General features: G+C 47.5%; 2 protein-coding genes across 2 annotated transcripts in view; one reads left to right on the top strand and one right to left on the bottom strand.

Moving 5' to 3' along the window:
• Window positions 1–8,059, bottom strand: part of LOC311149161 (dedicator of cytokinesis protein 7-like) — a gene marked incomplete at its 3' end in the record, with an annotated part of 94,659 nt that extends 86,600 nt beyond the window's left edge. Inside the window, exon 1 of the mRNA XM_084186246.1 lies at window positions 8,003–8,059. Coding sequence (XP_084042372.1) covers window positions 8,003–8,040 — 38 coding nt within the window. The 5' untranslated portion in view covers window positions 8,041–8,059. The remainder of the gene's footprint in view (window positions 1–8,002) is intronic.
• Window positions 8,060–10,020: 1,961 nt separating this feature from the next.
• LOC311149160 (cysteine protease ATG4C-like) overlaps window positions 10,021–23,183 on the top strand; it is a gene marked incomplete at its 5' end in the record, with an annotated part of 44,402 nt that continues 31,239 nt past the window's right edge. Inside the window, one exon of the mRNA XM_084186245.1 lies at window positions 10,021–10,200. Within this exon, the coding sequence (XP_084042371.1) occupies window positions 10,021–10,200 (180 nt within the window). The remainder of the gene's footprint in view (window positions 10,201–23,183) is intronic.

Raw genomic sequence — 23,183 nt, 5'->3', positions numbered from 1 at the left:
CCGTACTTGAAAACGTGAATAAAACAGTAAATACATTATGCTCCATACATACGGTATGATACAGTAGAAACGACAACACAATATACAGAAAATAAGGCAAAGCTGTCATCAAGGCAAAGGGTGGCTACTTTGAAGAATCTCAAATATAAAATATTTTGATTTGTTTAATTGAGGAACAACAGGAAAGTAATTGTGCTTTGAAAGTTGATAAACTTGTAACCCCACTTTTGAGAAAATGACCCTTGAATGTTTTAGTACACCTACTGGAGAGTTCTTCTTTGTCTACACCCATTCAGCATTGTTCACACCCTCTTACGACTTAGCCCCACCCATCTAAGGATTCACATGAGGCCATGTGGTAAACACACGCTATATCAAATAAAATCTAAGTTTATTTGTCACATGCACAGGATACAGAAGTTGTAAACGATACAGTGAAGTTGTTACTTGCATAGTACCAATATCAAAAACAGAAAGTGTCTAGATAAAAAGATTTGATCATTATTAGATGACACCTGCTTGACACACTTGTCTAAATTGATTGGACATGTGCAGGAAATGCTATAACCACCCCCCAACCACATCTAGCTTAGTGGATTGGTCACTATTGTCTAGACGTGTACATATGTTCATGAAATACAATAGATGGCCGTAATCACCCACAGACACACCTGGCTAATTTGATGGGTCATGTAATAATCCGGCCGAAGTGTCTTTTGGGTTAGGCATGTAGCTAGCTAGGTAGCTAGCTAGCTAAACAATGAACCGGCATAATCCCAACTCATACTACTACCAATACAAACACTGTCATAGCTGTAGTTTGAAATTGCAGGTATGTAAAGTTAACAAACTAGGTTCAATGTTAGCTAACTAACATTAGGATATAACTAGCAATGCAAATTGATTTCTGATTAGAATAATATTACTACACAGATCATACATGTAACATTAGCTAGCGAGCCAGCAAACTAACGTTTGCTAGCTAACTAACAGCATGCTTTAACTTGCAACAAAAACAGCTGTCTGACTAAATTAGAAACAGATATCTGAAAATGTAGCTAGACTCTTACCCGTATACATGGATGAACGCTTCACGGCAGAGTGGAACCATTTAACTTTGTTTTGTTTGTAGCTACATCTTGTTTGGCCAGCGTTGTGTCAAGTCACTCCAGTTCACACTGACCGTGGCGTGTGCAGAAAGTAGCCCATCACTTTTTCCAACTGATCTGTCAATAGCATCTGCTAAATTCAGGGCATCAATGTTGTTGAGAAAAGTAGCAAAACTTTTGTAGTTCTCTATGGCTAACGTTATATCTTTCAAAAATGGTGTGGTAGAAAGGACTGTCAACACATACTGAACAGCTCACATTATAGACCAATCCAAACTCATCTCCCGGCATGTCCAGCCCATCCATTATCACTGCCAATCATGGCTAGTGGGGAAGGTCCCTGTCATTTTCCGTGGCTAAACCAACTAGGCTCGTAATTTAACAATTGTATTTATGGATGGAATACAAGTTTGTTATTAAGGCACACGAAAGTTCACGTTCCAAAAAACTAATTTTGATCAAAAATAAATGTTTACGTTCAAATGCTGCTCCTGTGAAGTAGTGTCGTGCTACATACGCATAGTTTCCTGAAACGAGTCACATAGTTAACCCCTTTTTTTGGGTAGGCACAAAACTACCTCCATACTTCCATTAAACATTTTCAGACGAGTCCCATGGCACTTGTGGGGGTCGTAGAGCAAAACGGAGAACACTATCGTGTTAGTGATTGTCTCATCTTTTTAGGCCAAACTGTTCGGACGATACAGCCGTTTTTGTGAGAAGACCAATTTTCGGGATGTCTCATGGTCTGACAAACACCGCTGTAGCTCAGCCACCTTCCACCGCAGATGCGGAAGGTCGCCATAGGCGATATCTAGCTTAAACTGACAGATTTTGACTGGGATTTTTTTATTATGTTACTTATATTGACGCAAATATGCTAAACTATCGTTTGGACAACATGATGTTGTCACTATTGACGATGACTGTCAAACATCGTCGATAGACGATGCAATCGCAAAATCGCCCAACCCTAGCGTGCATATCCAGATTAGTGACCAGAAAGCAATGGTTTCATTTTCTCCGGTTTTGCCTGGCAAAAACAGAGAACGTTTAGATTATCCATATTAAATACATTTTAGCAATTTGCTACGGACGCATCTTTACCATAATAATAGTAAACCTGGTGATTTCATTGATCATTTTCATATTTAAAGTAGTTTGGGTGGCTAGTACTGGCTATATGTCCAAAGATAGCTGTAACATCGCACTGCCTTCAATACTTATGGGTAGTGACGGGGGGACGGGGACGGGGGGGAATCTATACATTTACATTTCGGGATATTATTTTTGACGATGTATCGTTTTGATAATATCGCAATATTATTTTTTTGCTAGTTGGCTGTACCTGCACCAAAACTTCTGTATTTTTCCTACATAGCTTGTTCTCCATCTTCTTAAATAGGGAGCCAATTTGTTTTCAGCACTTTTTAATAAAAACTAGTTTTTTCATGGCTCTCTCTTGTCACTCTGCAGCAGACATATGGTGAGCAATGTTTAGAACATCGAATCGCATGAAAATCGCAATATCGAATCGCAATACATAGAGAATTGTGAGAATCACAATACATATCGTATTGGCACCTAAGTATCATGATATCTTTCGTGAGGTCCCTGGCAATTCCCAGCCCTACTTATGGAATGTTTGAGAAAAAGTCTACGGACAGACCATGCTTTCCATCCAATCCTGCAACCTCCTCTGCATACAGGTAGGCCGTATGATCCTGCTCGCCAGAGAAGTGACAGGACTCCAGAGAAGTGACATGATAGTCTATCCCCAGTTGATATTGGCTGCTAATATGATTGACTTTCAGCTCAAAATGCAGGTGCAAAACACTGTTTATTTCTGTAACTTGCGTTTTGAAAATGCATCACCGTTTATGGCTGAAATGACAGGCTACATTTGTGCAGCGATTGTGCGCTCGTGAAAGCATGTGCATGCATATATGTGCATGCGCGAGGGGTCGCAAGCTTTGAACCACTCCTTTTTGGGGGTCGTGGGTCAAAGAGATTGAGAACCACAGGTTTATTAAATGAAAAACACAATCAGACATTGTTTTTGCCTGACTTCAGGAGAAAGAACTGAACCTCAGTCTCAACTACAAAGATTTTTATTTCTGCGGAATTGGTCAGCTGCTCGATTAAGTTCTGGGTCCATTCGTGTTAAGAGAATGGATCAAGAGACGCTAGAACGAGGAACAATGAACACCACCCTCTCTCTTTGCAAGTTACAGGCCGAATATCCCCTCCCATTCCGAAATTTGAAAGATGCTAACACCTGCGAAATCGTGATTTGTCCATGGACATTTCCATCAAAAAGGACCCCATGAGCATTAACGTGAAGTTCATAAGAGCATGTTAAATTGGGTGTCAAATTAAAGCTAAGAATCTATATTTTTGGGAAATGAAGGCATAGCTACAATCTTCTACAATTATCCATCTTAAAAATGTGGCATAAGTAAAGGCTTTGATTTCTGGATAAACAGATGGAAAAGAGGTCTTAGAAAATATCTACCTACCAGAAAAATTCTTTAAAAAGGTATCAGAAATACATCAAAACACAATAAGATTGACGTAAAGACGCCTGCTAACTAATATCAACACATATTTTGTTTTGGAGAAACCCACACAGCTTTAAGATATTTCTAATTTCTCTCCCTCATGAAGAGGGAGGATAATGAAAGTTCACAGAAGTAACAATTAATTGTAGACCTATCAATTAGTTATAGTGATTTTACTGATATCAATTTTGTTTATTAAATGATGTAAGGGATAATCAACAAGAGGCTATGCATTCTATGGAAAATAATGAAAGACATGGAAGGTGTGCATTATTTTCCAGAGAACGCATAGAGCCACGAGTTGATAATCCCTTTTATACCATGGCTATAATTTAACACATTAGCTGCTAGAAATGTGTTCATTTGCCTCTAGAAATGTGTTCAACAGCCACTGAACTACATAGAGACAGTAGTTGCCTTCGTAACCAAAAAAACAGACTTGCTAGTTTAGCTAACCAAAGCATCAGTCCTAGCTTGCTATTGCGAAAATCGAATTCAACAATGCCAATGTTTTCAATTCGACTTTTGCTTTCAAAAGCAGCTCAAACATTGAACATGTAAGAATGAACTATAGCCACTGAATTCTACCATGCAAATATACTGTGCGTTATAGGGAACTAATGCACGCTCTAGAATGCCCTTCAATTAAAAAATAAATAATGTTTTGCTCTTATCCAGAGCGACTTACATGAGCAATTAGGGTTAAGTGCTTTGCTCAAGGGCACATCGGCAGAGTCGGCTCAAGGATTCGAACCAGCGACCTTTCGCTAACTGGCCCAACGCTCTTAACAGCTAAGCTACTTGCTGCCAAGCCAATCAGAAACGAGTATTCAACAATGCCATGATATAATATGTGATTAAAACTTGTAGTTGCAATGAAGTTTTACCAAAAAACTGGCTACAATGGGAAAATCAAACAGTCATAAACCACAGTTGGTTCACCTCCTACTGTCCTCCCTTCCACTGGCATACTGTTATGTTGAGCTCATAACTTTTGTTTGTCTTTCTGTTGTCTGGGGGTCAAACCATGAGTGTAAAACAGAGTCTCTCTCTGCATCCTCACCCACTGAGCATCAACCGACACCGGACGATGAAAAGTAGTTCACATTAGATCAGTCCATCCTGGCCTTGATGTTAACGTCCACAGACGGACCGGACTGGACCAATTCTCAACCCAGACGCATGGTTCACAAGTTTGGATAGCACAGTAAAGAAAAGCAGAATACTCAGAATATTGTAATGTACTCTACTGAACTGTACTCCAGTGGTTCCCAACCAGGGGTACTAGGAACCTTGGAGGTACTTGGCCTATTCACAGGGGGTACTTGAGAGGACTCATGAGATCATAGGCCTACTGATAAAATGCATGAGGGGGTACTTTAGGGGTACTCCAGGCAGAGCAAACTTCAGTTGGTGGTACAGTAAGGTTGGGAACCACTGCTGTACTCTACTGCACTGTACTGAACTCTGCTGTATTGTACTGCACTGTACTCCGCTGTATTGTACTGCACTGTACACCGCTGTATTGTACTGCACTGTACACCGCTGTATTGTACTGCACTGTACACCGCTGTGCTGCGATGTCCAAACTTGTGAAACATGAAGAGCATGACATTCATATCCATAATTATGTATTTCTGTGTACTACAGATCAGGGACCCATGATGTAATTATGTTACCATAATGCCTTTACTGGGTGTAAATCCACTTCACTTACTATAGTTCAATAACCAAAATAGATTTGTTCAAACTCAAGGTGTCATTTCATAGCTGACACCCCATTTTTTTCTGCAGACATCTTTTAATCTTAATTCGGAGCAGATATTTAACATTTTTTGGAAAACCTGGTCGCATAAAAACCTGAGGGAGATTTTACCATCATTTCGTTAAAGTTTCCATCTGCACAGTTCTTCCGCTAAATTAGTTTTTGTGCATTTTTCAGTGGAAATTCTTAAAAGTAGTAATTGTGCATAGACTTGTATGGTTTGTTAAACTTTGAAATCAATGGTTTTCATTTGGCATACATTTTAAAGTGAAAAAACTGAGACAAAGTGTAATTCTGTCACCGTGGAATTTCCCCCAAATAACCTGTGACGAAAAAACCCAAACATCGGAACTACTGCTGCTTGTTATCCCACACATCTCATTCCTTCCCGACAAATTCTACAGTACCAGTTGTTTACGTAAATCTGTCCACGAGAGATAAGTCTATCCCAATAGGTTGAGACTTTCTGAAAATACTTTACAGAAATAACACACTCACAGTCAGACTCAAACCAACAACATAGAACATGAGGGATAAATTGTCCGCTATTCTCATAGCCTCATTCTGTCAGTGATTTCTAAAAATACCAGAAGATGTCAACAGATTGCTTTTACCCATCTGCATTCTGCTCTGATGTGACTGATTCCTTTGGGGTGGTGAGTGATGCTTCCATCATCAAGCACGGAGGTCTGAACTAAACCATAACGTGCGTGTGTGTGCGCTATAGAAGGGTTATGTTCTGTCATCTGGAAAATCTATTTAATTTCTCTCTTCTTCGTTTGTTGTTCTGCTTCATATCCTCCTCTTTACACTCATCGCTTGGCAAGTGACAACAATACTGCAGACACTATTCACACTGAAACCAACACCACATTATGACTAGGCCTATAATTTGCCTACTGGCACAGACACCTCTATTGTACTGTAAAACATTTGAAGGGTGGCATAAATACTGTTTAAAGGTATATTATTCATTTTGATCTACCACTGTATATGGTTTTAGTGTGATTTGGACAGCAATCTGGCTAGCTACTCTTATGATGTTTTGGCAGTTTCAGTTTGACAGCTTGACAATTTCAATCTACAGGTGGATGTTGTGATTGGTTACCCCCTGTTATGATAATGCTATTTTTTGTATGTGAGATATTACCAATTTTCCACACCAATGCAATGCATTGTTTTACATCCAGCTTTAATTCCACTGGCATGAACAGCAAGCAACTGAAATTGACACAAAGCTTTTTGTTTTGTTCCTTTCAATAGACTTATTAGATCTGAATGCATTACCTTTAACTGTGGCTGACATAACTTTGAATGTTTGGGCTTTTTCTGGTAAACTACCACTGTCCTTGACGATGTTAGTTAACGTTACTGTATAGCCGATTAAACTCAACTCCACGATTTAGGATGGAGTTGGGCACAGAATTGCCAACTTAGCGACTTTGTCGCTATATTTAGCGAGTTTTCAGAGCCCTCTAGCGAAACATTTTCAAAAAAACGACTAGCGACAAATATAGCGACTTTTTCTGGTGTTATTGGAGACTGACGTGAAAGAACATATCGTTCTTACTCTTCTCAACGAGCAGCGGGTGCTTTGTTACCCCCGTCCCAAAGCACTCACAGTCCTCGCGCAGCAGTCCCTCCCAGCTGCAGTCAGAGCAGGAGATGTTCACCCCTCCGGGTCCAGACTGCAAATGAATCGCGCATGTGGGAAGCCGCTGCTGGCTGATCCCGGGCGGGATGTAAATGTAGGGTGGTTTTTTTACTCACTTTTTGTCTCTACCATAAAGTTATTCCTCTCTCCTACAGCATCCATCACAATTACATGCACATGGCCAATTGGCGACTTCTAGGACACCCAATAGCTACTTCCTTACTGAGGAGTTGGCAACACTGGTTGGGCACGATTTAGGATGGAGTTGGGCGGCGACTAAGTGTGGGCATACTGGAGCTCCATCATATAATCGTTTTTCTCCAAAAACGACTGATTTCAGCACCCAAAGTCATTGTTCTGTGTAATTGCGCGCTATTCTTTGGGTACTGAAATCAGCACGTACTGTAAAGAGCTCCACTTCGGAGCTCCATTTCGCCCACATTAGTCGCCGCTCAACTGGCATCGTTGAATTTTGTTGGCTAGCTACTGTGTTGCTTGCTCTCGTGTCTCGCGGATGTGTCAGTGTTACCCAGCCGTGGCCACCAAGTTACCTCAACTGTCTACTACGGATTTTCTAGTCTAGTCAGTCCAATGAACGCTTAGCTAAATCGTTGTAAAGACAAATAGTGGTTGGGTTTCATAGTATGATAGATTTCAAACGTAGCTAAACTTCAAACCCGTATGCATTGCGAGAAACAGATCGCTGTTCTATATGGCGGGTCTATCTGTGACTGGCACTTGGGCATCTTTGATATGGCTAACGATAAATAGCTGGCTGGGCCTGATTTGGGGATGGCTTTGCCTTGAAACGGAGGGCAGAGGACGAAAGGTTTTTAAATATTGAAAACAGCGTAGCTTGAACGAGGGACTCTGTCAGTGCAATTAGTGTTAAAATTGGAAGTAACGCCCTTACCTGCTGATTTTTTGGGCGAATGCGCGGCGCTCAGCCATGGATGTAACCGCTGATGTGCTTGGGTTCCCAGACTTTCCGCTGCTTCCTCCCAAGGAAAAAATGAATCTGGAATAGCTACCGTAAAGATCATAAAGCAGGCGCACACGAACACACCCTGCCACAAGTCAGACAGACTGTTTTTGCATGACACCAAAAACGTAATTAGCCTAATACAAGTTTCATAATGCATTTTGGCACATATTTGCTGTTGAAAAAATTTAATTTTCAAATAGTTATTTCAAATCTCACTGGATTATCCATACACTGTCTGAATATACATTTATGGAAATGAAATGTTATGACACAATAAAACCATAAATAGATTATATTTCTATGATTGTAACTCGTAGATACATTTTAAAGTTATTATGACACCAACAACTTCATTGAATGAATGAATGTGCTTGTAGTAGCCATGTAGAATGTTGGCTTCTTAGTGTTCATAGCCATGGTTATCAACTGTACTGCAGAAATGGAAAGTAAATCACAGAAAATGGATGTTGTGGTGGCAGCTGCAGAGAAGTACTTGGGTGTACAAGATTTTATTGCATTTTAGGTGTGTTGAACGATAGTGTTCCGTCCTCCCAAGCTGCAGGCCTGGTGTAGGATCAAATAAGGCCAAGTAGTGGAATAGTGGTGAGGTTTTAATGGGTGTAGGGTTAGTTGGTAGGGCAATTTTTTCTTCCCTTTTCCCTGTCCCTTTTCCCTTCCATTTTTGTGTCACAAAGTGTGATGAATTCACACTCCAGAACAGTAGGCGGAAACACAGGGCTAGATAAGAGACTATAGATGAATAGGGAGGCCGTGACCAGCCTCACACTCCAGTACAGTGGGTGGCGGTGTATGCACCTTTCAGTTGGTTGCGAGCTTCCAATAAAACTTTTAAGAAGCAATGCAGGTCCATGGATCTCATTCTCAGGTGAGGAGAGACAACCCGAGGTGAAAGGTCGGTGAGAAAGGTCGGTCGCACATGGTAGCAGTGTTTGTTAGTGAGCCTAGTTTTGCAGTGCATGAAGCTGTCCCTGTAAGGGGCTGTATCCCTGCAGGAAGTGGTCTGTCGGTAGGTTACACCACAATCATGCCAGAAAGGGGTAAAGAGGGGAAGGGAGATGGTTGGGAGGTAGCTAATCTAAAGAGTTTACTAAAGCGGAAAGAGAGGGAGAAGGAGAGTGGCAGTAACAGTGACCCAGGTGGCTCGAGTGGAAAGCTTATGAGGATTGAGGAAATTGTGAGGGGGGGTGGGAGTTTAAGGTTATTGTGAAGTTTAGGGGGAGAGAGACGAGCAGTAGCATTAACCCTCTTAAAGTATCAGATGCTTTGCGCAAAGAGATTGGAGACATTCTACATACGAAAATCCTGTCGAATGGGAACCTGCTAATCTTTTGCAAATCTGCAGCCCAACGGACCAAAGCCTTGAGACTGCAAACGCTGGGGGGAAAGGCAGTGGAGTGCTATGCCCCAGGACTGAACCAAAGAGCCAAGGGAGTCATTTATGGGGTATCGCTGGATATAACGAAGGATGAGTTGAGGAACAATCTGGAGGGGGCTCGAATCGTAGATGTCTTCCAGTTCAAAGGGACTCGAAATGGACAGAGAAGCGAGGAGATCTTGCCACAGAGAGTGAACCTTGGATTCCTGAGCTTCACTGTCAAGCCATATGTGCAGCCTTCCCTGCGGTGCTATAAGTGCCAGAGGTATGGGCATGTGGCAGCGGTGTGCAGGAAGACAAGAAGATGTGGAAAATGTGGAGGTGATCATGAGTGCTAAGAGTGTGCAGGAGGAGAGCCGAAGTGTTGTAATTGTGGGGGAAACCATGTGGCAGCATTTCGAGGTTGTGAACACACCATGGTCGAGCTGAGCAGGTACAGAAGATTTGAGTGGAGGAGGGAGTATCGTACGAAGAGGCGGCAAAACGAGTAGTGGGCAGCGCTGCTGCGCAGATGGAGGTGAGCGTGCCGCTGGTAGTAGGGGTTCCAAGGATGACCCCTCTGCCAGCACCAGTGATTCCAGCTGACTTGTACTTGATCAAGAAGAAGGAGTTCTTGGCCTTTATGGTGGAAGTGTTGTGGGTAGCGAGACAGGTGAACATGTCATCCGGCCTGAAAGAAGCAGTGATTAAGCAAGCAGGGGCATTCTTAGAGATCAAGGATCAATCAGTGGTGAGTTTGCACTCCTATATACAGGTAGTGAGGAGAGATGGGTCTCAGGAGGACGGCGGGGTTGGGGAAGTGTCAGAATCGGATGATATGGAATGATGTTTATGATAGTGACGTGGAATGCGAGAAGTGTCATCTTTAATGGGCAAGAATCTAAGAGGTTTTTGGATGTACAGTACCAGTCAAAAGTTTGGACACAGGGTTTTCTTTATTTTTACTATTTTCTACACTGTAGAATAATAGTGAAGACCTCAAAACTATGAAATAACACATATGGAATCATGTAGTAACCAAAAAAGTGTTAAACAAATCAAAATATATTTTATATTTGAGATTCTTCAAATAGCCACCCTTTGCCTTGATGACAGCTTTGCACAATCTTGGCATTCTCTCAACCAGCTTCACCTGGAATGCTTTTCCAACAGTCTTGAAGGAGTTCCCACATATGCTGAGCACTTGTTGGCTGCTTTTCCTTCAATTGGGTTGAGGTCGGGGGATTGTGGAGGCCAGGTCATCTGATGCAGCACTCCATCACTCTGCTTCTTGGTCAAATAGCCCTTACACAGCCTGGAGGTGTGTTAGGTCATTGTCCTGTTAAAAAACAAATGATAGTCCCACTAAGCCCAAACCAGATGGGATGGCATTTCGCTGCAGAATGCTGTGGTAGCCATGCTGGCTAAGTGTGCCTTGAATTCTAAATAAATCACAGACAGTGTCACCAGTAAAGCAGCTCCACACCATAACACCTCCTCCTCCGTGCTGTACAATGGGAACTACACATGTGGAGATCATCAGTTCAAATCAAATCAAATTGTATTTGTCACATACACGTGTTTAGCAGATGTTATTGCGGGTGTAGCGAAATGCTTGTGCTTCTAGCTCCGACAGTGCAGTAATATCTAACAAGTAATATCTAACAATTTCACAACATATACCCAAACACACAAATCTAGTAAGGAATGGAATTTAAGAATATATACATATATGGACAAGCAATGACAGAGCGGCATGGACTAAGATACAGTATAATATTATAGAATAGAACACAGTATATACATATGAGATGAGTAGTTCAAGATATGTAAACATTATTAAAATTACTAGTGTTCCTTTTCTTAAAGTGGCCAGTGATTTCAATAGGCGGCAGTATCCTCTAATGTGCTAGTGATGGCTATTTAACAGACTGATGGCCTTGAGATAGAAGCAGTTTTTCATTCTCTCGGTCCCAGCTTTGATGCACCTGTACTGACCTCGCCTTCTGGATGATAGCAGGGTGAACAGGCAGTGGCTCGGGTGGTTGATGTCCTTGATGATCTTTTTAGCCTTCCTGTGACATCGGGTGCTGTAGGTGTCTTGGAGGGCGGGTAGTTTGCCCCCGGTAATGCGTTCGGCAGACCGCACCACCCTCTGGAGAGCCCTGCGGTTGTGGGCGGTGCAGTTGCCGTACCAGGCAGTGATACAGCCCGACAGGATGCTCTCAATTGTGCATCTGTAAAAGTTTGTGAGGGTTTTAGGTGCCAAGCCCAATTTCTTCAGCCTCCTGAGGTTGAAGAGGCTCTGTTGCGCCTTCTTCACCACACTGTCTGCGTGGGTGGACCATTTCAGTTTGTCAGTGATGTGTACGCCAAGGAACTTGAAGCTTTCCACCTTCTCCACTGCGGTCCCATCAATGTGGATAGGGGGGTGCACCCTCTGTTGTTTCCTGAAGTCTACGATCATCTCCTTTGTTTTGTTGACATTGAGGTTATTTTTCCTGGCACCACACTCCCACAGCCCTCACCTCCTCCCTGTATGCAGTCTCGTCATTGTTGGTAATCAAGCCTACTACTGTTGTGTCATCTGTAAACTTGATGATTGAGTTGGAGGCATGCTTGGCCACGCAGTCATGGGTGAACAGGGAGTACAGGAGGGGGCTGAGCACGCACCCTTGTGGGGCCCCAGTGTTGAGGATCAGCGAAGTGGAGATGTTGTTTCCTACCTTCACCACCTGGGGGCGGCCCGTCAGGAAGTCCAGGACCCAGTTGCACAGGGCGGGGTTCAGACCCAGGACCTCGAGCTTAATGATGAGCTTGGAGGGTACTATGGTGTTGAATGCTGAGCTATAGTCAATGAACAGCATTCTTACATAGGTATTCCTCTTGTCCAGATGGGATAGGACAGTGTGCAGTGTGATGGCGATTGCATCGTCTGTGGATCTATTGGGGCGGTAAGCAAATTGAAGTGGGTCTAGGGTGACAGGTAAGGTAGAGGTGATATGATCGTTGACTAGTCTCTCAAAGCACTTCATGATGACAGAGGTGAGTGCTACAGGGCGATAGTCATTTAGTTCAGTTACATTTGCTTTCTTGGGTACAGGAAAAATGATGGCCATCTTGAACATTGAGGGAACAGCAGACTGGGAAAGGGAGAGATTGAATATGTCCGTAAACACACCAGCCAGCTGGTCTGTGCATGCTCTGAGGACGTGGCTAGGGATGCTGTCTGGGCCGGCAGCCTTGCAAGGGTTAACACGCTTGAATGTCTTACTCACGTCAGCCATGGAGAAGGAGAGGCCACAGATAGTGGGCCTCGTCGGTGGCGCTGTGTTATTCTCAAAGCGGGCGAAGAAAGTGTTTAGCTTGTCTAGAAGCGAGATGTCGGTGTCGGCGATGTGGCTGGTTTTCCTTTTGTAGTCTGTAGACTCTGCCACATACGTCTCGTGTCTGAGCCGTTGAATTGCCACTCCACTTTGTCTCTATACTGATGTTTGCCAGTTTAATTGCCTTGCGGAGTGAGTAGCGACAGTGTTTGTATTCTGCCATATTCCCAGTCACCTTGCCATGGTTAAATGCGGTGGTTCACGCTTTCAGTTTTGCGTGAATGCTGCCATCTATCCACGGTTTCTGGTTAGGGTAGGTTTTAATAGTCACAGTTGGCACAACATCACCTATACACTTCCTGATAAACTCAGTCACCGTTTCAGTGTATTCGTCAAAATTATTTTCACAAGCTACCCAGAACATATCCCAGTCCGTGTGATCAAAGCAATCTTGAAGCGTGGATTCTGATTGGTCAGACCAGCGTTGAAAAGTCCTTAGCACAGGTATTTCCTGTTTGAGTTTCTGCCTATAGGAAGGGAGGAGCAAAATGGAGTCGTGGTCAGATTTGCCGAAAGGAGAATGGTGGAGGGCGTTATAACCATCCCGGAAGTTCGAATAGCAGTGGTCGAGGATTTTAGCAGCGCAAGTACAACAGTCGATATGTTGATAGAACTTCGGCAGTCTAGTCCTCAAATTTGCTTTGTTAAAGTCTCCGGCTACAATAAATGCAGCCTCAGGATATGTGGTTGTCACGATCGTCTGACGAATGAGTCGACCAAAGCGCAGCGCGTTGAGCGAACATGACTTTATTTAATTAAAGCCTGGAACAAAAACAACAAATAAAGAACGATTCGTGAAGTCCTCTGTAACACTGACAGAACATGGAACAAAAACCCACAAACACAAGGTGAACACAGACAGTTTAAATATGGCTCCCAATCAGAGATAACGAGCCGACAGCTGACACTCGTTACCTCCGATTGGGAGTCATTTGACCAAACAAGGAAAACACAACCAATGACAACCCAACCAAACAAAACACAACCAAAACGAACACACCCTGGCTCAAAATACAAAGTCCCGGAGCCAGAGCGTGACAGTACCCCCCCCTAAAGGCGCGGACTGCGACCGCGCCTCAAAACCCCAAATAGGGGAGGGCTGGGTGGGTGTTGCTCCTCGGAGGCGGCTCCGGCTCCGGGCTTGACCACCACCCTACTTCAATCCCCCCGTAATGGCCCCGATCCGATCTGACCCAGCTGGCTGGATCAGGACTGACGACGCGCACCCCTGGCTTAGCGCGTGAGGCAGGAACGGACCGGACCTGGCTGACGATACGCACCCTAGGCTTGGTGCGTGGAGCCGGAACGGACCTCACCAGGCTGACGACTCGCATCCCTGGCTTGGTGCGAGTAGCAGGAATGGGCCGGACCAGGCTGACGACTCGCACCCTTGGCTTGGTGCGAGTAGCAGGAACAGGCTGGACCAGGCTGACGACTCGCACCCTTGGCTCGGCGCGTGAGGCAGGAACGGACCGGACCTGGCTGACGATACGCACCCTTGGCTTGGTGCGTGGAGCCGGAACGGACCTCACCAGGCTGACGACTCGCATCCTTGGCTTGGTGCGAGTAGCAGGGACAGGCCGGGCCGGGCTGACGACGCACCCCGTAGGCTTAGTGCGTGGAGCAGGAACAGGCCGGACAGGGCTGGCGACGCACACCGTAGGTTTGGTGCGTGGAGCAGGGACAGGCCGGGCCGGGCTGACGACGCACCCCGTAGGCTTGGTGCGTGGAGCAGGAACAGGCCGGGCTGGGCTGGCGACGCACACCGTAGGCTTCGTGCGTGGAGCAGGAACAGGCCGGGCTGGGCTGGCGACGCACACCGTAGGTTTGGTGCGTGGAGCAGGGACAGGCCGGGCCGGGCTGACGACGCACCCCGGAGGCTTGGTGCGTGGAGCAGGGACAGGCCGGGCTGGGCTGGCGACGCACACCGTAGGCTTAGTGCGAGGAGCAGGAACAGGCCGGGCAGGGCTGTCGACGCACACCGTAGACTTGGTGCGAGGAGCAGGAACAGGCCGGGCAGGGCTGTCGACGCACACCGTAGACTTGGTGCGTGGAGCAGGAACAGGCCGGGCAGGGCTGTCGACGCACACCGTAGACTTGGTGCGTGGAGCAGGAACAGGCCGGGCAGGGCTGGCGACGCACACCGTAGGTTTGATGCGTGGAGCAGGGACAGGCCGGGCTGGGCTGGCGACGCACACCGTAGGTTTGGTGCGTGGAGCAGGGACAGGCCGGACCGTACTGGGAACACACACCACTGGCTTTAAACGGGGATCAGGAACGGGCCGGACCGGACTGGCAATCCACCTCAGTCCCTCTCGCCGTGCCTCTACGAACTCCTTCCCTCCTCTCGCCAATGGCTCCCGTAACCCGGTGGCCTTCTCTCCTCTTCTCCTATTTCGCCCTGTGGCAGCCTCCTGCTGCCCAGTCGCCCATGCCGTGTGCCCCCCCCTAAAAAATTATTGGGGGTGCCTCTCGTCCGTCCGACGATGGCACTGCTGACGCCGCTGCTCCTCTCTCGCCAGGGCCTTGATCCTACCCCAAGGCCCCTTGCCCCCGAGCATGTCCTCCCAGGACCACACTTTGCCCACCTGGGCCATCGCCAGCCTCTCCATCTCCTTGCCTGGCGCTTCCTCCCATGACCAGGCTGCCTGCTCCTGGACACGCTGCTTGGTCTTTGTATGGTGGGTTTTTCTGTCACGATCGTCTGACGAATGAGTCGACCAAAGCGCAGCGCGTTGAGCGAACATGACTTTATTTAATTAAAGCCTTGAACAAAAACAACAAATAAAGAACGATTCGTGAAGTCCTCTGTAACACTGACAGAACATGGAACAAAAACCCACAAACACAAGGTGAACACAGACAGTTTAAATATGGCTCCCAATCAGAGATAACGAGCCGACAGCTGACACTCGTTACCTCCGATTGGGAGTCATTTGACCAAACAAGGAAAACACAACCAATGACAACCCAACCAAACAAAACACAACCAAAACGAACACACCCTGGCTCAAAATACAAAGTCCCGGAGCCAGAGCGTGACAGTGGTTTCCAGTTTACATCAAGTCCAGTGAAGTTATTTGAGGGCCGTCGTGGTATTGGCTTGAGGGGGGATATACACGGCCGTGACTATAACCAAATAAAATTATCTTGGGAGATAATACGGTCGGCATTTGATTGTGAGGTATTCTAGGTCGGGTGAACAAAATAACTTTAGTTCCTGTATGTTACTACAATTACACCATGAGTCGTTAATCATGAAACGCACACCTCCGCCCTTCTGCTTCCTGGAGAGATTTTTATTCCTGTCTGCGCGATGAACTGAGAACCCATCTGGCTGGACCGATTTCGACAGAATATCCCCAGAGAGCCATGTTTCCGTGAAACAAAGTATGTTACAGGCCTTGATGTCTCTCTGGAAATAAATCCTTGCCCGGAGCTCGTCGAGCTTGTTAACCAGAGACTGAACATTAGCGAGTAGTATACTTGGAAGTGGTGGGTGGTGTGCGCGCCTCCTAAGTCGAACCAGCAGGCCGCTCCGAGTGCTTCTCCTCCACCGGCGATGTTTTGGGTCAGCCGCTGGAATCAGTTCAATTGCCCTGGGGAGAGCACACAAAGGATCTGCTTCGGGAAAGTCGTATTCCTGGTCGTAATGCTGGTGAGTTACCGCCACTCTGATATCAAATCGTTTTTCCCAGCTGTATGTAATGATACAAAACACTTTCTGAGCTAATAATGTAAAAAATAATATATAAAAAACAAAATACCGCAAAGTTTCCTAAGTTCTTGAAATGTTCCATATTGACTGACCTTCATGTCTTAAAGTTATGATGGACTGTCATTTCTCTTTGCTTATTTGAGATGTTCTTGCCATAATATGGATTGGTCTTTTACCAAATAGGGCTATCTTCTGTATACCCCCCCCTACCTTGTCACAACACAACTGATTGGCTCAAACGTATTAAGAAGGAAATAAATTCCACAAATTAACTTTTAAGAAGGCACACCTGTTAATTGAAATGCATTCCAGGTGACTACCTCATGAAGCTGGTTGAGAGAATGCCAAGAGTGTGCAAAGCTGTTGTCACGGATTCTGCCGAGACTGCTCCTCCTCCTGGTTCGGGCAGGCTTCGGCGTTCGCCGTCCCCGGAGTACTAGCTGCCACCGCTCTATGTTTCGTTATTTGATTGCTTTTGTCTGTCTGTTACACCTGTGTCCATTTGTGTGTTGATTACGTGTCTTATAAGTTCCTTGTTTTTGCACTAGACTGATTGTGTGTTGTTATTGCTGCCACTTTGTCAGAGCTACGTGTTTGCACTCTGTTTTGTTTCGTGTTTAGTGTTTACGCGTGTGTGTATTTTCCCTCGCCTCTTGGTGTTAATCGAGGTCGGGTTTTTTTCCTCATATTCTTTAGACTATTAAAGTCTGTTGGACTTAACCTCTGTGTCCTGCGCCTGACTCCTCCACCACATCCACATCGGTTCTAGTGACAGAACAACACACCCACCATGGAGTCAGCAGGAACGGGGGCGGCACCCGAATCCCTGGAAGACCGGATCAACTACCAGGACACCATGATCCGGCAACTCGGGGCCGCCATGGACGAGGTGTCCAACACTCTGCGCCGATTGGTGAATCGAGAGGTGCCCACGCACTCTTACAACATCCCATCACCAACGGCCAGTCCTCCTCTCTCAGCACCGGAACCCAGTGGCATTCGGCTCTCGCTCCCGAGGGCATATGACGGTTCTGCAGCCGGGTGTCAGGGATTCCTCCTGCAGGTGGAACTTTACCTTGCCACCATACACCCGGCGCCCTCGGGATACGAGAGCGTCTCCGCCCTCATCTCCTGTCTCTCCGGCAAGGTGTTGGAGTGGGCCAACGCCGAATGGAGGGGAATAGACGCCGCAACCATCACCTACGCGGAGTTCTCCCGCCGCTTCAGGGCTGTCTTCGATCATCCACCTGAGGGGAAAGCGGCGGGAGAGCGTCTATTCCACCTCCGACAGGGGAAGAGGAGCGCACAGGAGTTCGCACTGGAGTTTCGGACACTAGCGGCGGATGCGGGGTGGAATGAGAGGGCCCTCATCGACCACTACCGGTGTAGCCTACGAGAGGACGTTCGTCGTGAGCTGGCCTGCAGGGACACCAACCTGTCGTTTGACCAGTTGGTGGACATTTCCATCCGTCTAGACACCCTGCTGGCTACCCGCGGACGTCCCGAGTGGGGGTCGTCCATTCCACCCTCCAGCACCTCCGAGCCGATTCCCATGGAGCTCGGGGGTGCTGGCGCTAGAGAGAGGAGGAGAGGGAACCCGAGGGGGGCCATCCCCTGCACCACCTGTGGTCGTGGAGGACACACCGCGGCCAGGTGCTGGGGAGGGTCTCCTGGGAGAGGTGACAACAGGCCACGCACTGGGGAGTCATTTCAGGTGAGTAGGCGCCCCACTTACCCAGAGCTTTCTGTTGGTCACATGAGTATTCCTGTGAGGTTTCCAATGGTGGCACCTCATTCCCAGCATAAGGCGCTAGTAGATTCAGGCGCAGCTGGGAACTTTATTGATCGGGCATTTTGCTGTAGGTTAGGAATTCCCCTTCGGCCGGTAGAAGCTCCATTTCCTGTCCACGCATTAGACAGCCGGCCGTTGGGGTCGGGCCTGATCAGGGAGGTCACAGCACCACTGACGATGACGACGCAGGGGGGTCATGAGGAGATCATTCAGTTTTATCTGATTGACTCTCCTGCGTACCCCGTGGTGTTGGGCCTTCCCTGGTTAAGCACCCATGATCCTACCATAGCGTGGCAACAGAGGGCTCTTATGGAGTGGTCTGCCCAGTGTGTAGGGAGATGTCTAGGTGTTTCCGTAGGGGCGACCTCGGTAGAGAGTCCGAACCAAGTGCCCGCACTGCGCATTCCCCCTGAGTATGAGGATTTAGCACTCGTGTTCAGCAAATCGAGGGCAACACGGCTACCTCCTCATAGACAGGGGGACTGTGCGATAAATCTCCAAACAGGAGCGGCTCTGCCACGGAGTCGTGTGTATCCCCTGTCTCAAGAGGAAACAGCGGCTATGGAGACTTACATAGCCGAGTCCTTGGCACAGGGATACATACGGTCCTCCACTTCCCCGGTCTCCTCGAGTTTCTTCTTTGTGAAGAAGAAGGACGGGGGATTGCGCCCGTGTATTGATTACCGTAGTCTCAATCAGATCACAGTTAAATACAGTTACCCACTTCCACTGATTGCGACGATGACGGAATCATTACGCGGAGCGCGGTTCTTCACAAAGTTGGATCTCAGGAGCGCGTACAATCTGGTGCGCATTAGGGAGGGGGATGAATGGAAAACAGCATTTAGCACCACCTCGGGTCATTACGAGTATCTCGTCATGCCATACGGGTTAATGAATGCTCCTTCTTCCAATCCTTTGTTGACGAGATTTTCCGGGACATGCATGGGCAGGGTGTAGTAGTTTACATCGACGACATCCTAGTGTACTCTTCTACACGAGCCGAGGATGTAGCCCAGGTGCGCCGAGTGTTGAGAAGACTGTTGGAACATGACTTGTATGTCAAGGCAGAGAAATGCCTGTTCTTCCAGGAGTCCGTCTCCTTTTTGGGTTATCGGTTGTCCGCGTCTGGTGTGGAGATAGAGGTAGACCGGGTATCGGCCGTGCGTAATTGGCAAACTCCAACCACTGTAAAAGAGGTGCAGCAGTTCTTGGGTTTTGCTAATTACTACCGGAGGTTTATTCTGGGTTTTGGACAGGTTGCAGCTCCCATTACGTCCCTGCTAAAGGGGGGTCCGGTTCGTTTGCAGTGGTCGGCTGAGGCGGACAGGGCATTTGTCAAACTTAAGAACCTGTTCACCTCGGCTCCGGTGCTGGCGCATCCGGATCCCTCTTTACCATTCCAAGTAGAGGTAGACGCGTCCGAGACCGGTATTGGGGCAGTCCTGTCACAACGGTCCGGCACGCCACCTAAACTCCGCCCCTGTGCGTTCTACTCCAAGAAGCTCAGCTCGGCGGAGCGCAACTATGACGTTGGGGACAGGGAGCTGTTAGTCGTAGTCCAGGCCCTAAAGGTGTGGAGGCATTGGCTTGAGGGGGCCCTTTCCTCATTCTGACTGATCACCGTAACCTGGAGTACATCCGGGCAGCTAGGAGATTGAACCCTCGTCAGGCTAGGTGGAATATGTTCCTAACCCGGTTTTGTTTTTAAGATCACATACATCCCAGGGTCCCAGAATGGTAAGGCAGACGCCCTGTCCCGGCAGTATGACACAGAGGAGAGGTCCAACGAGCCTACTTCCATATTGCCGGAGTCTTGTTTGGTGGCTCCGGTGGTATGGGAGGTCGATGCGGAAATCGAGCGGGCACTGCGTACCGACCCTACTCCCCCCGAGTGTCCTGTGGGGCGGACGTACGTTCCGCTCGAGGTTCGTGATCGTCTTATTTATTGGGCTCATACATCACCCTCCTCTGGACATCCAGGTATTGGCCGGACCGTGCACTGTCTTAGCATGAAATACTGGTGGCCAACGTTAGCTAGGGATGTGAGGGTTTATGTCTCCTCCTGCTCGGTGTGTGCCCAGTGTAAGGCGCCTAGACATTTGCCCAGGGGTAAGCTACATCCCCTGCCCGTTCCACAACGACCATGGTCCCACCTATCGGTGGATTTCGTAACCGACCTACCCCCCTCCCAGGGGAATACCACCATTTTGGTCGTTGTGGATCGGTTTTCCAAGGCCTGTCGACTCCTTCCAATGCCGGGTCTCCCTACTGCCCTACAAACTGCTGAGGCCCTATTTACCCATGTGTTCCGGCACTATGGGGTCCCCGAGGATATTGTGTCTGACCGAGGTCCCCAGTTCACCTCCAGAGTTTGGGGAGCGTTCATGGAACGGTTGGGGGTCTCGGTAAGCCTTACCTCGGGGTACCACCCAGAGAGCAATGGGCAGGTGGAACGTGTCAACCAGGATGTGGGTAGGTTTTTGAGGTCCTATTGCCGGGACCGGCCGGAGGAGTGGTCTAGGTTCATCCCCTGGGCAGAGATGGCCCAGAACTCTCTCCGCCACTCCTCCACCAATTTAACACCTTTCCAGTGTGTTTTAGGTTATCAGCCGGTCCTGGCACCATGGCACGAGAGCCAGATCGAGGCCCCTGCGGTGGACGAGTGGATTCGGCGCTCGGAGGAGACGTGGGATGCTGCCCATGTCCATCTGCAGCGTGCCATCCGTCAACAAAAGGCGAGCGCCGATCGCCACCGCAGTGAGGGACCGGTGTACGCACCGGGAGATCGAGTCTGGCTCTCGACTCGAAACCTGCCCCTCCGCCTACCCTGCCGGAAGCTGGGTCGGCGGTTTGTGGGGCCCTTCAAAGTCCTGAGAAGATTGAACGAGGTGTGTTACAGGTTACAACTGCCTATAGAGTATAAAAATATTAACCCCTCGTTCCATGTGTCTCTTCTCAGGCCGGTGGTAGCTGGCCCACTCCAAGAAGATGAGATAGGAGAGACCCCTCCGCCCCCTTTGGACATCGAGGGGGCCCCGGCGTACAGGGTCCGGACCATCTTGGACTCGAGGCGCCGGATGAGTGGTCTCCAGTATCTCGTGGAGTGGGAGGGGTACGGTCCGGAGGAACAGTGCTGGGTGCCCAGGAGGGACATACTCGATCCATCCCTCCTGACTGAGTTCCACCGTGGGCATCCCACGCGCCCGGGTCCGCGTCCTCCTGGCCGTCCCCGAGGCCGGGGTCGGCGCACGGCTGGAGCCGCGCGTCAAGGGGGGGGGTACTGTCACGGATTCTGCCGAGACTGCTCCTCCTCCTGGTTCGGGCAGGCTTCGGCGTTCGCCGTCCCCGGAGTACTAGCTGCCACCGCTCTATGTTTCGTTATTTGATTGCTTTTGTCTGTCTGTTACACCTGTGTCCATTTGTGTGTTGATTACGTGTCTTATAAGTTCCTTGTTTTTGCACTAGACTGATTGTGTGTTGTTATTGCTGCCACTTTGTCAGAGCTACGTGTTTGCACTCTGTTTTGTTTCGTGTTTAGTGTTTACGCGTGTGTGTATTTTCCCTCGCCTCTTGGTGTTATTCGAGGTCGGGTTTTTTTCCTCATATTCTTTAGACTATTAAAGTCTGTTGGACTTAACCTCTGTGTCCTGCGCCTGACTCCTCCACCACATCCACATCGGTTCTAGTGACAGCTGTCATCAAGGCAAAGGGTGGCTATTTGAAGAATCTCAAATATGAAATACATTTTGATTTGTTTAACACTTTTCTGTTTACTTCATGATTCCATATATGTTATTTCATAGTTGTGATGTCTTCACTATTATTCTACAATGTAGAAAATAGTAAAAATAAAGAAAAACCCTTGAATGAGTAGGTGTGTCCAAACTTTTGACCGGTAGTGTATTTAAGGATAAGCCTGAGACAGTCTGCGCAAGAAACGTGGTTGAAACCATTTTGGGGTTTGGTTTTGCCTGGGTATGTGGCCGCACGGGCAGATCGGGAAGAGTGACTGGGGGGTGGCTGTGCGATGTTTCTGAAACTAGGTGTACAGTATGGAAGAGTAATGTTGAGAACTGAGTTGGAATGTATAGCGGTTGAAGTGTGGAGTGTCCAGTGTAGAATTACAGTACTTAACTTTTACAACCCATGACTCCCGCTGGAGATTGGAGGCGCTTGATGAGATAATGGCTGCTGTAAAGGCTCCTGTGATATGGGTGGGGGATTTGAATGCCCACTGTGGGGCTTTGGGGTAACACGAAGATGGATAGGAACAGGGAAGTTATTGAAGAATTCCTCGATAACCACAGATTAGTCTGCATAATCGATGGATGCCCAATGAGATTTCATATTTGGAGGGCAACTATGTCATGCATTGATCTGACGCTGGCATCGGGGGATCTGGCCAGAAGAGGGGATTGGGATATAATGGACCGGTATACTGTACAATTGAGAGCGACCTTTTCCCAATTCTGAGCTGGTTTGGCTGAAAACTGTTGGTTGAAGTGGATGAAAGACATAGACCCCCGGACTTTGGAAAAGCTTGATGGGAGAAATTTGCAGAGAAATGTGCAGAATGTTTCAGTAAGGTTCATAGTGTGTCAAGAATGCTGTAGGTGGGTGTAGTGGTGGAATCAAGCGCAGGACACCGAAGTATAGTCCAAAAGACTTTAGTTCAAATTCCAACAAGGAAAATACGAACAAAACTTGCCCGAAGGCGAAACTACGCACGAAGGCGACACAAACAAAAGGCGCACTAAACATGTGCGTAAACGCTCCAACACAGTGGAGTGAAGCTCAACCGAGCGAAAGCAAAACAAGCACAACACACGACAGAA

This window comes from Coregonus lavaretus, assembly GCF_964263955.1.
Source record: "Coregonus lavaretus genome assembly, chromosome: 21".
NCBI classification, from domain to species: Eukaryota; Metazoa; Chordata; class Actinopteri; order Salmoniformes; family Salmonidae; genus Coregonus; species Coregonus lavaretus.
The sequence above is the reverse complement of the archived record's forward strand: the minus strand, read 5'-3'. Positions and strand labels throughout refer to the sequence as shown.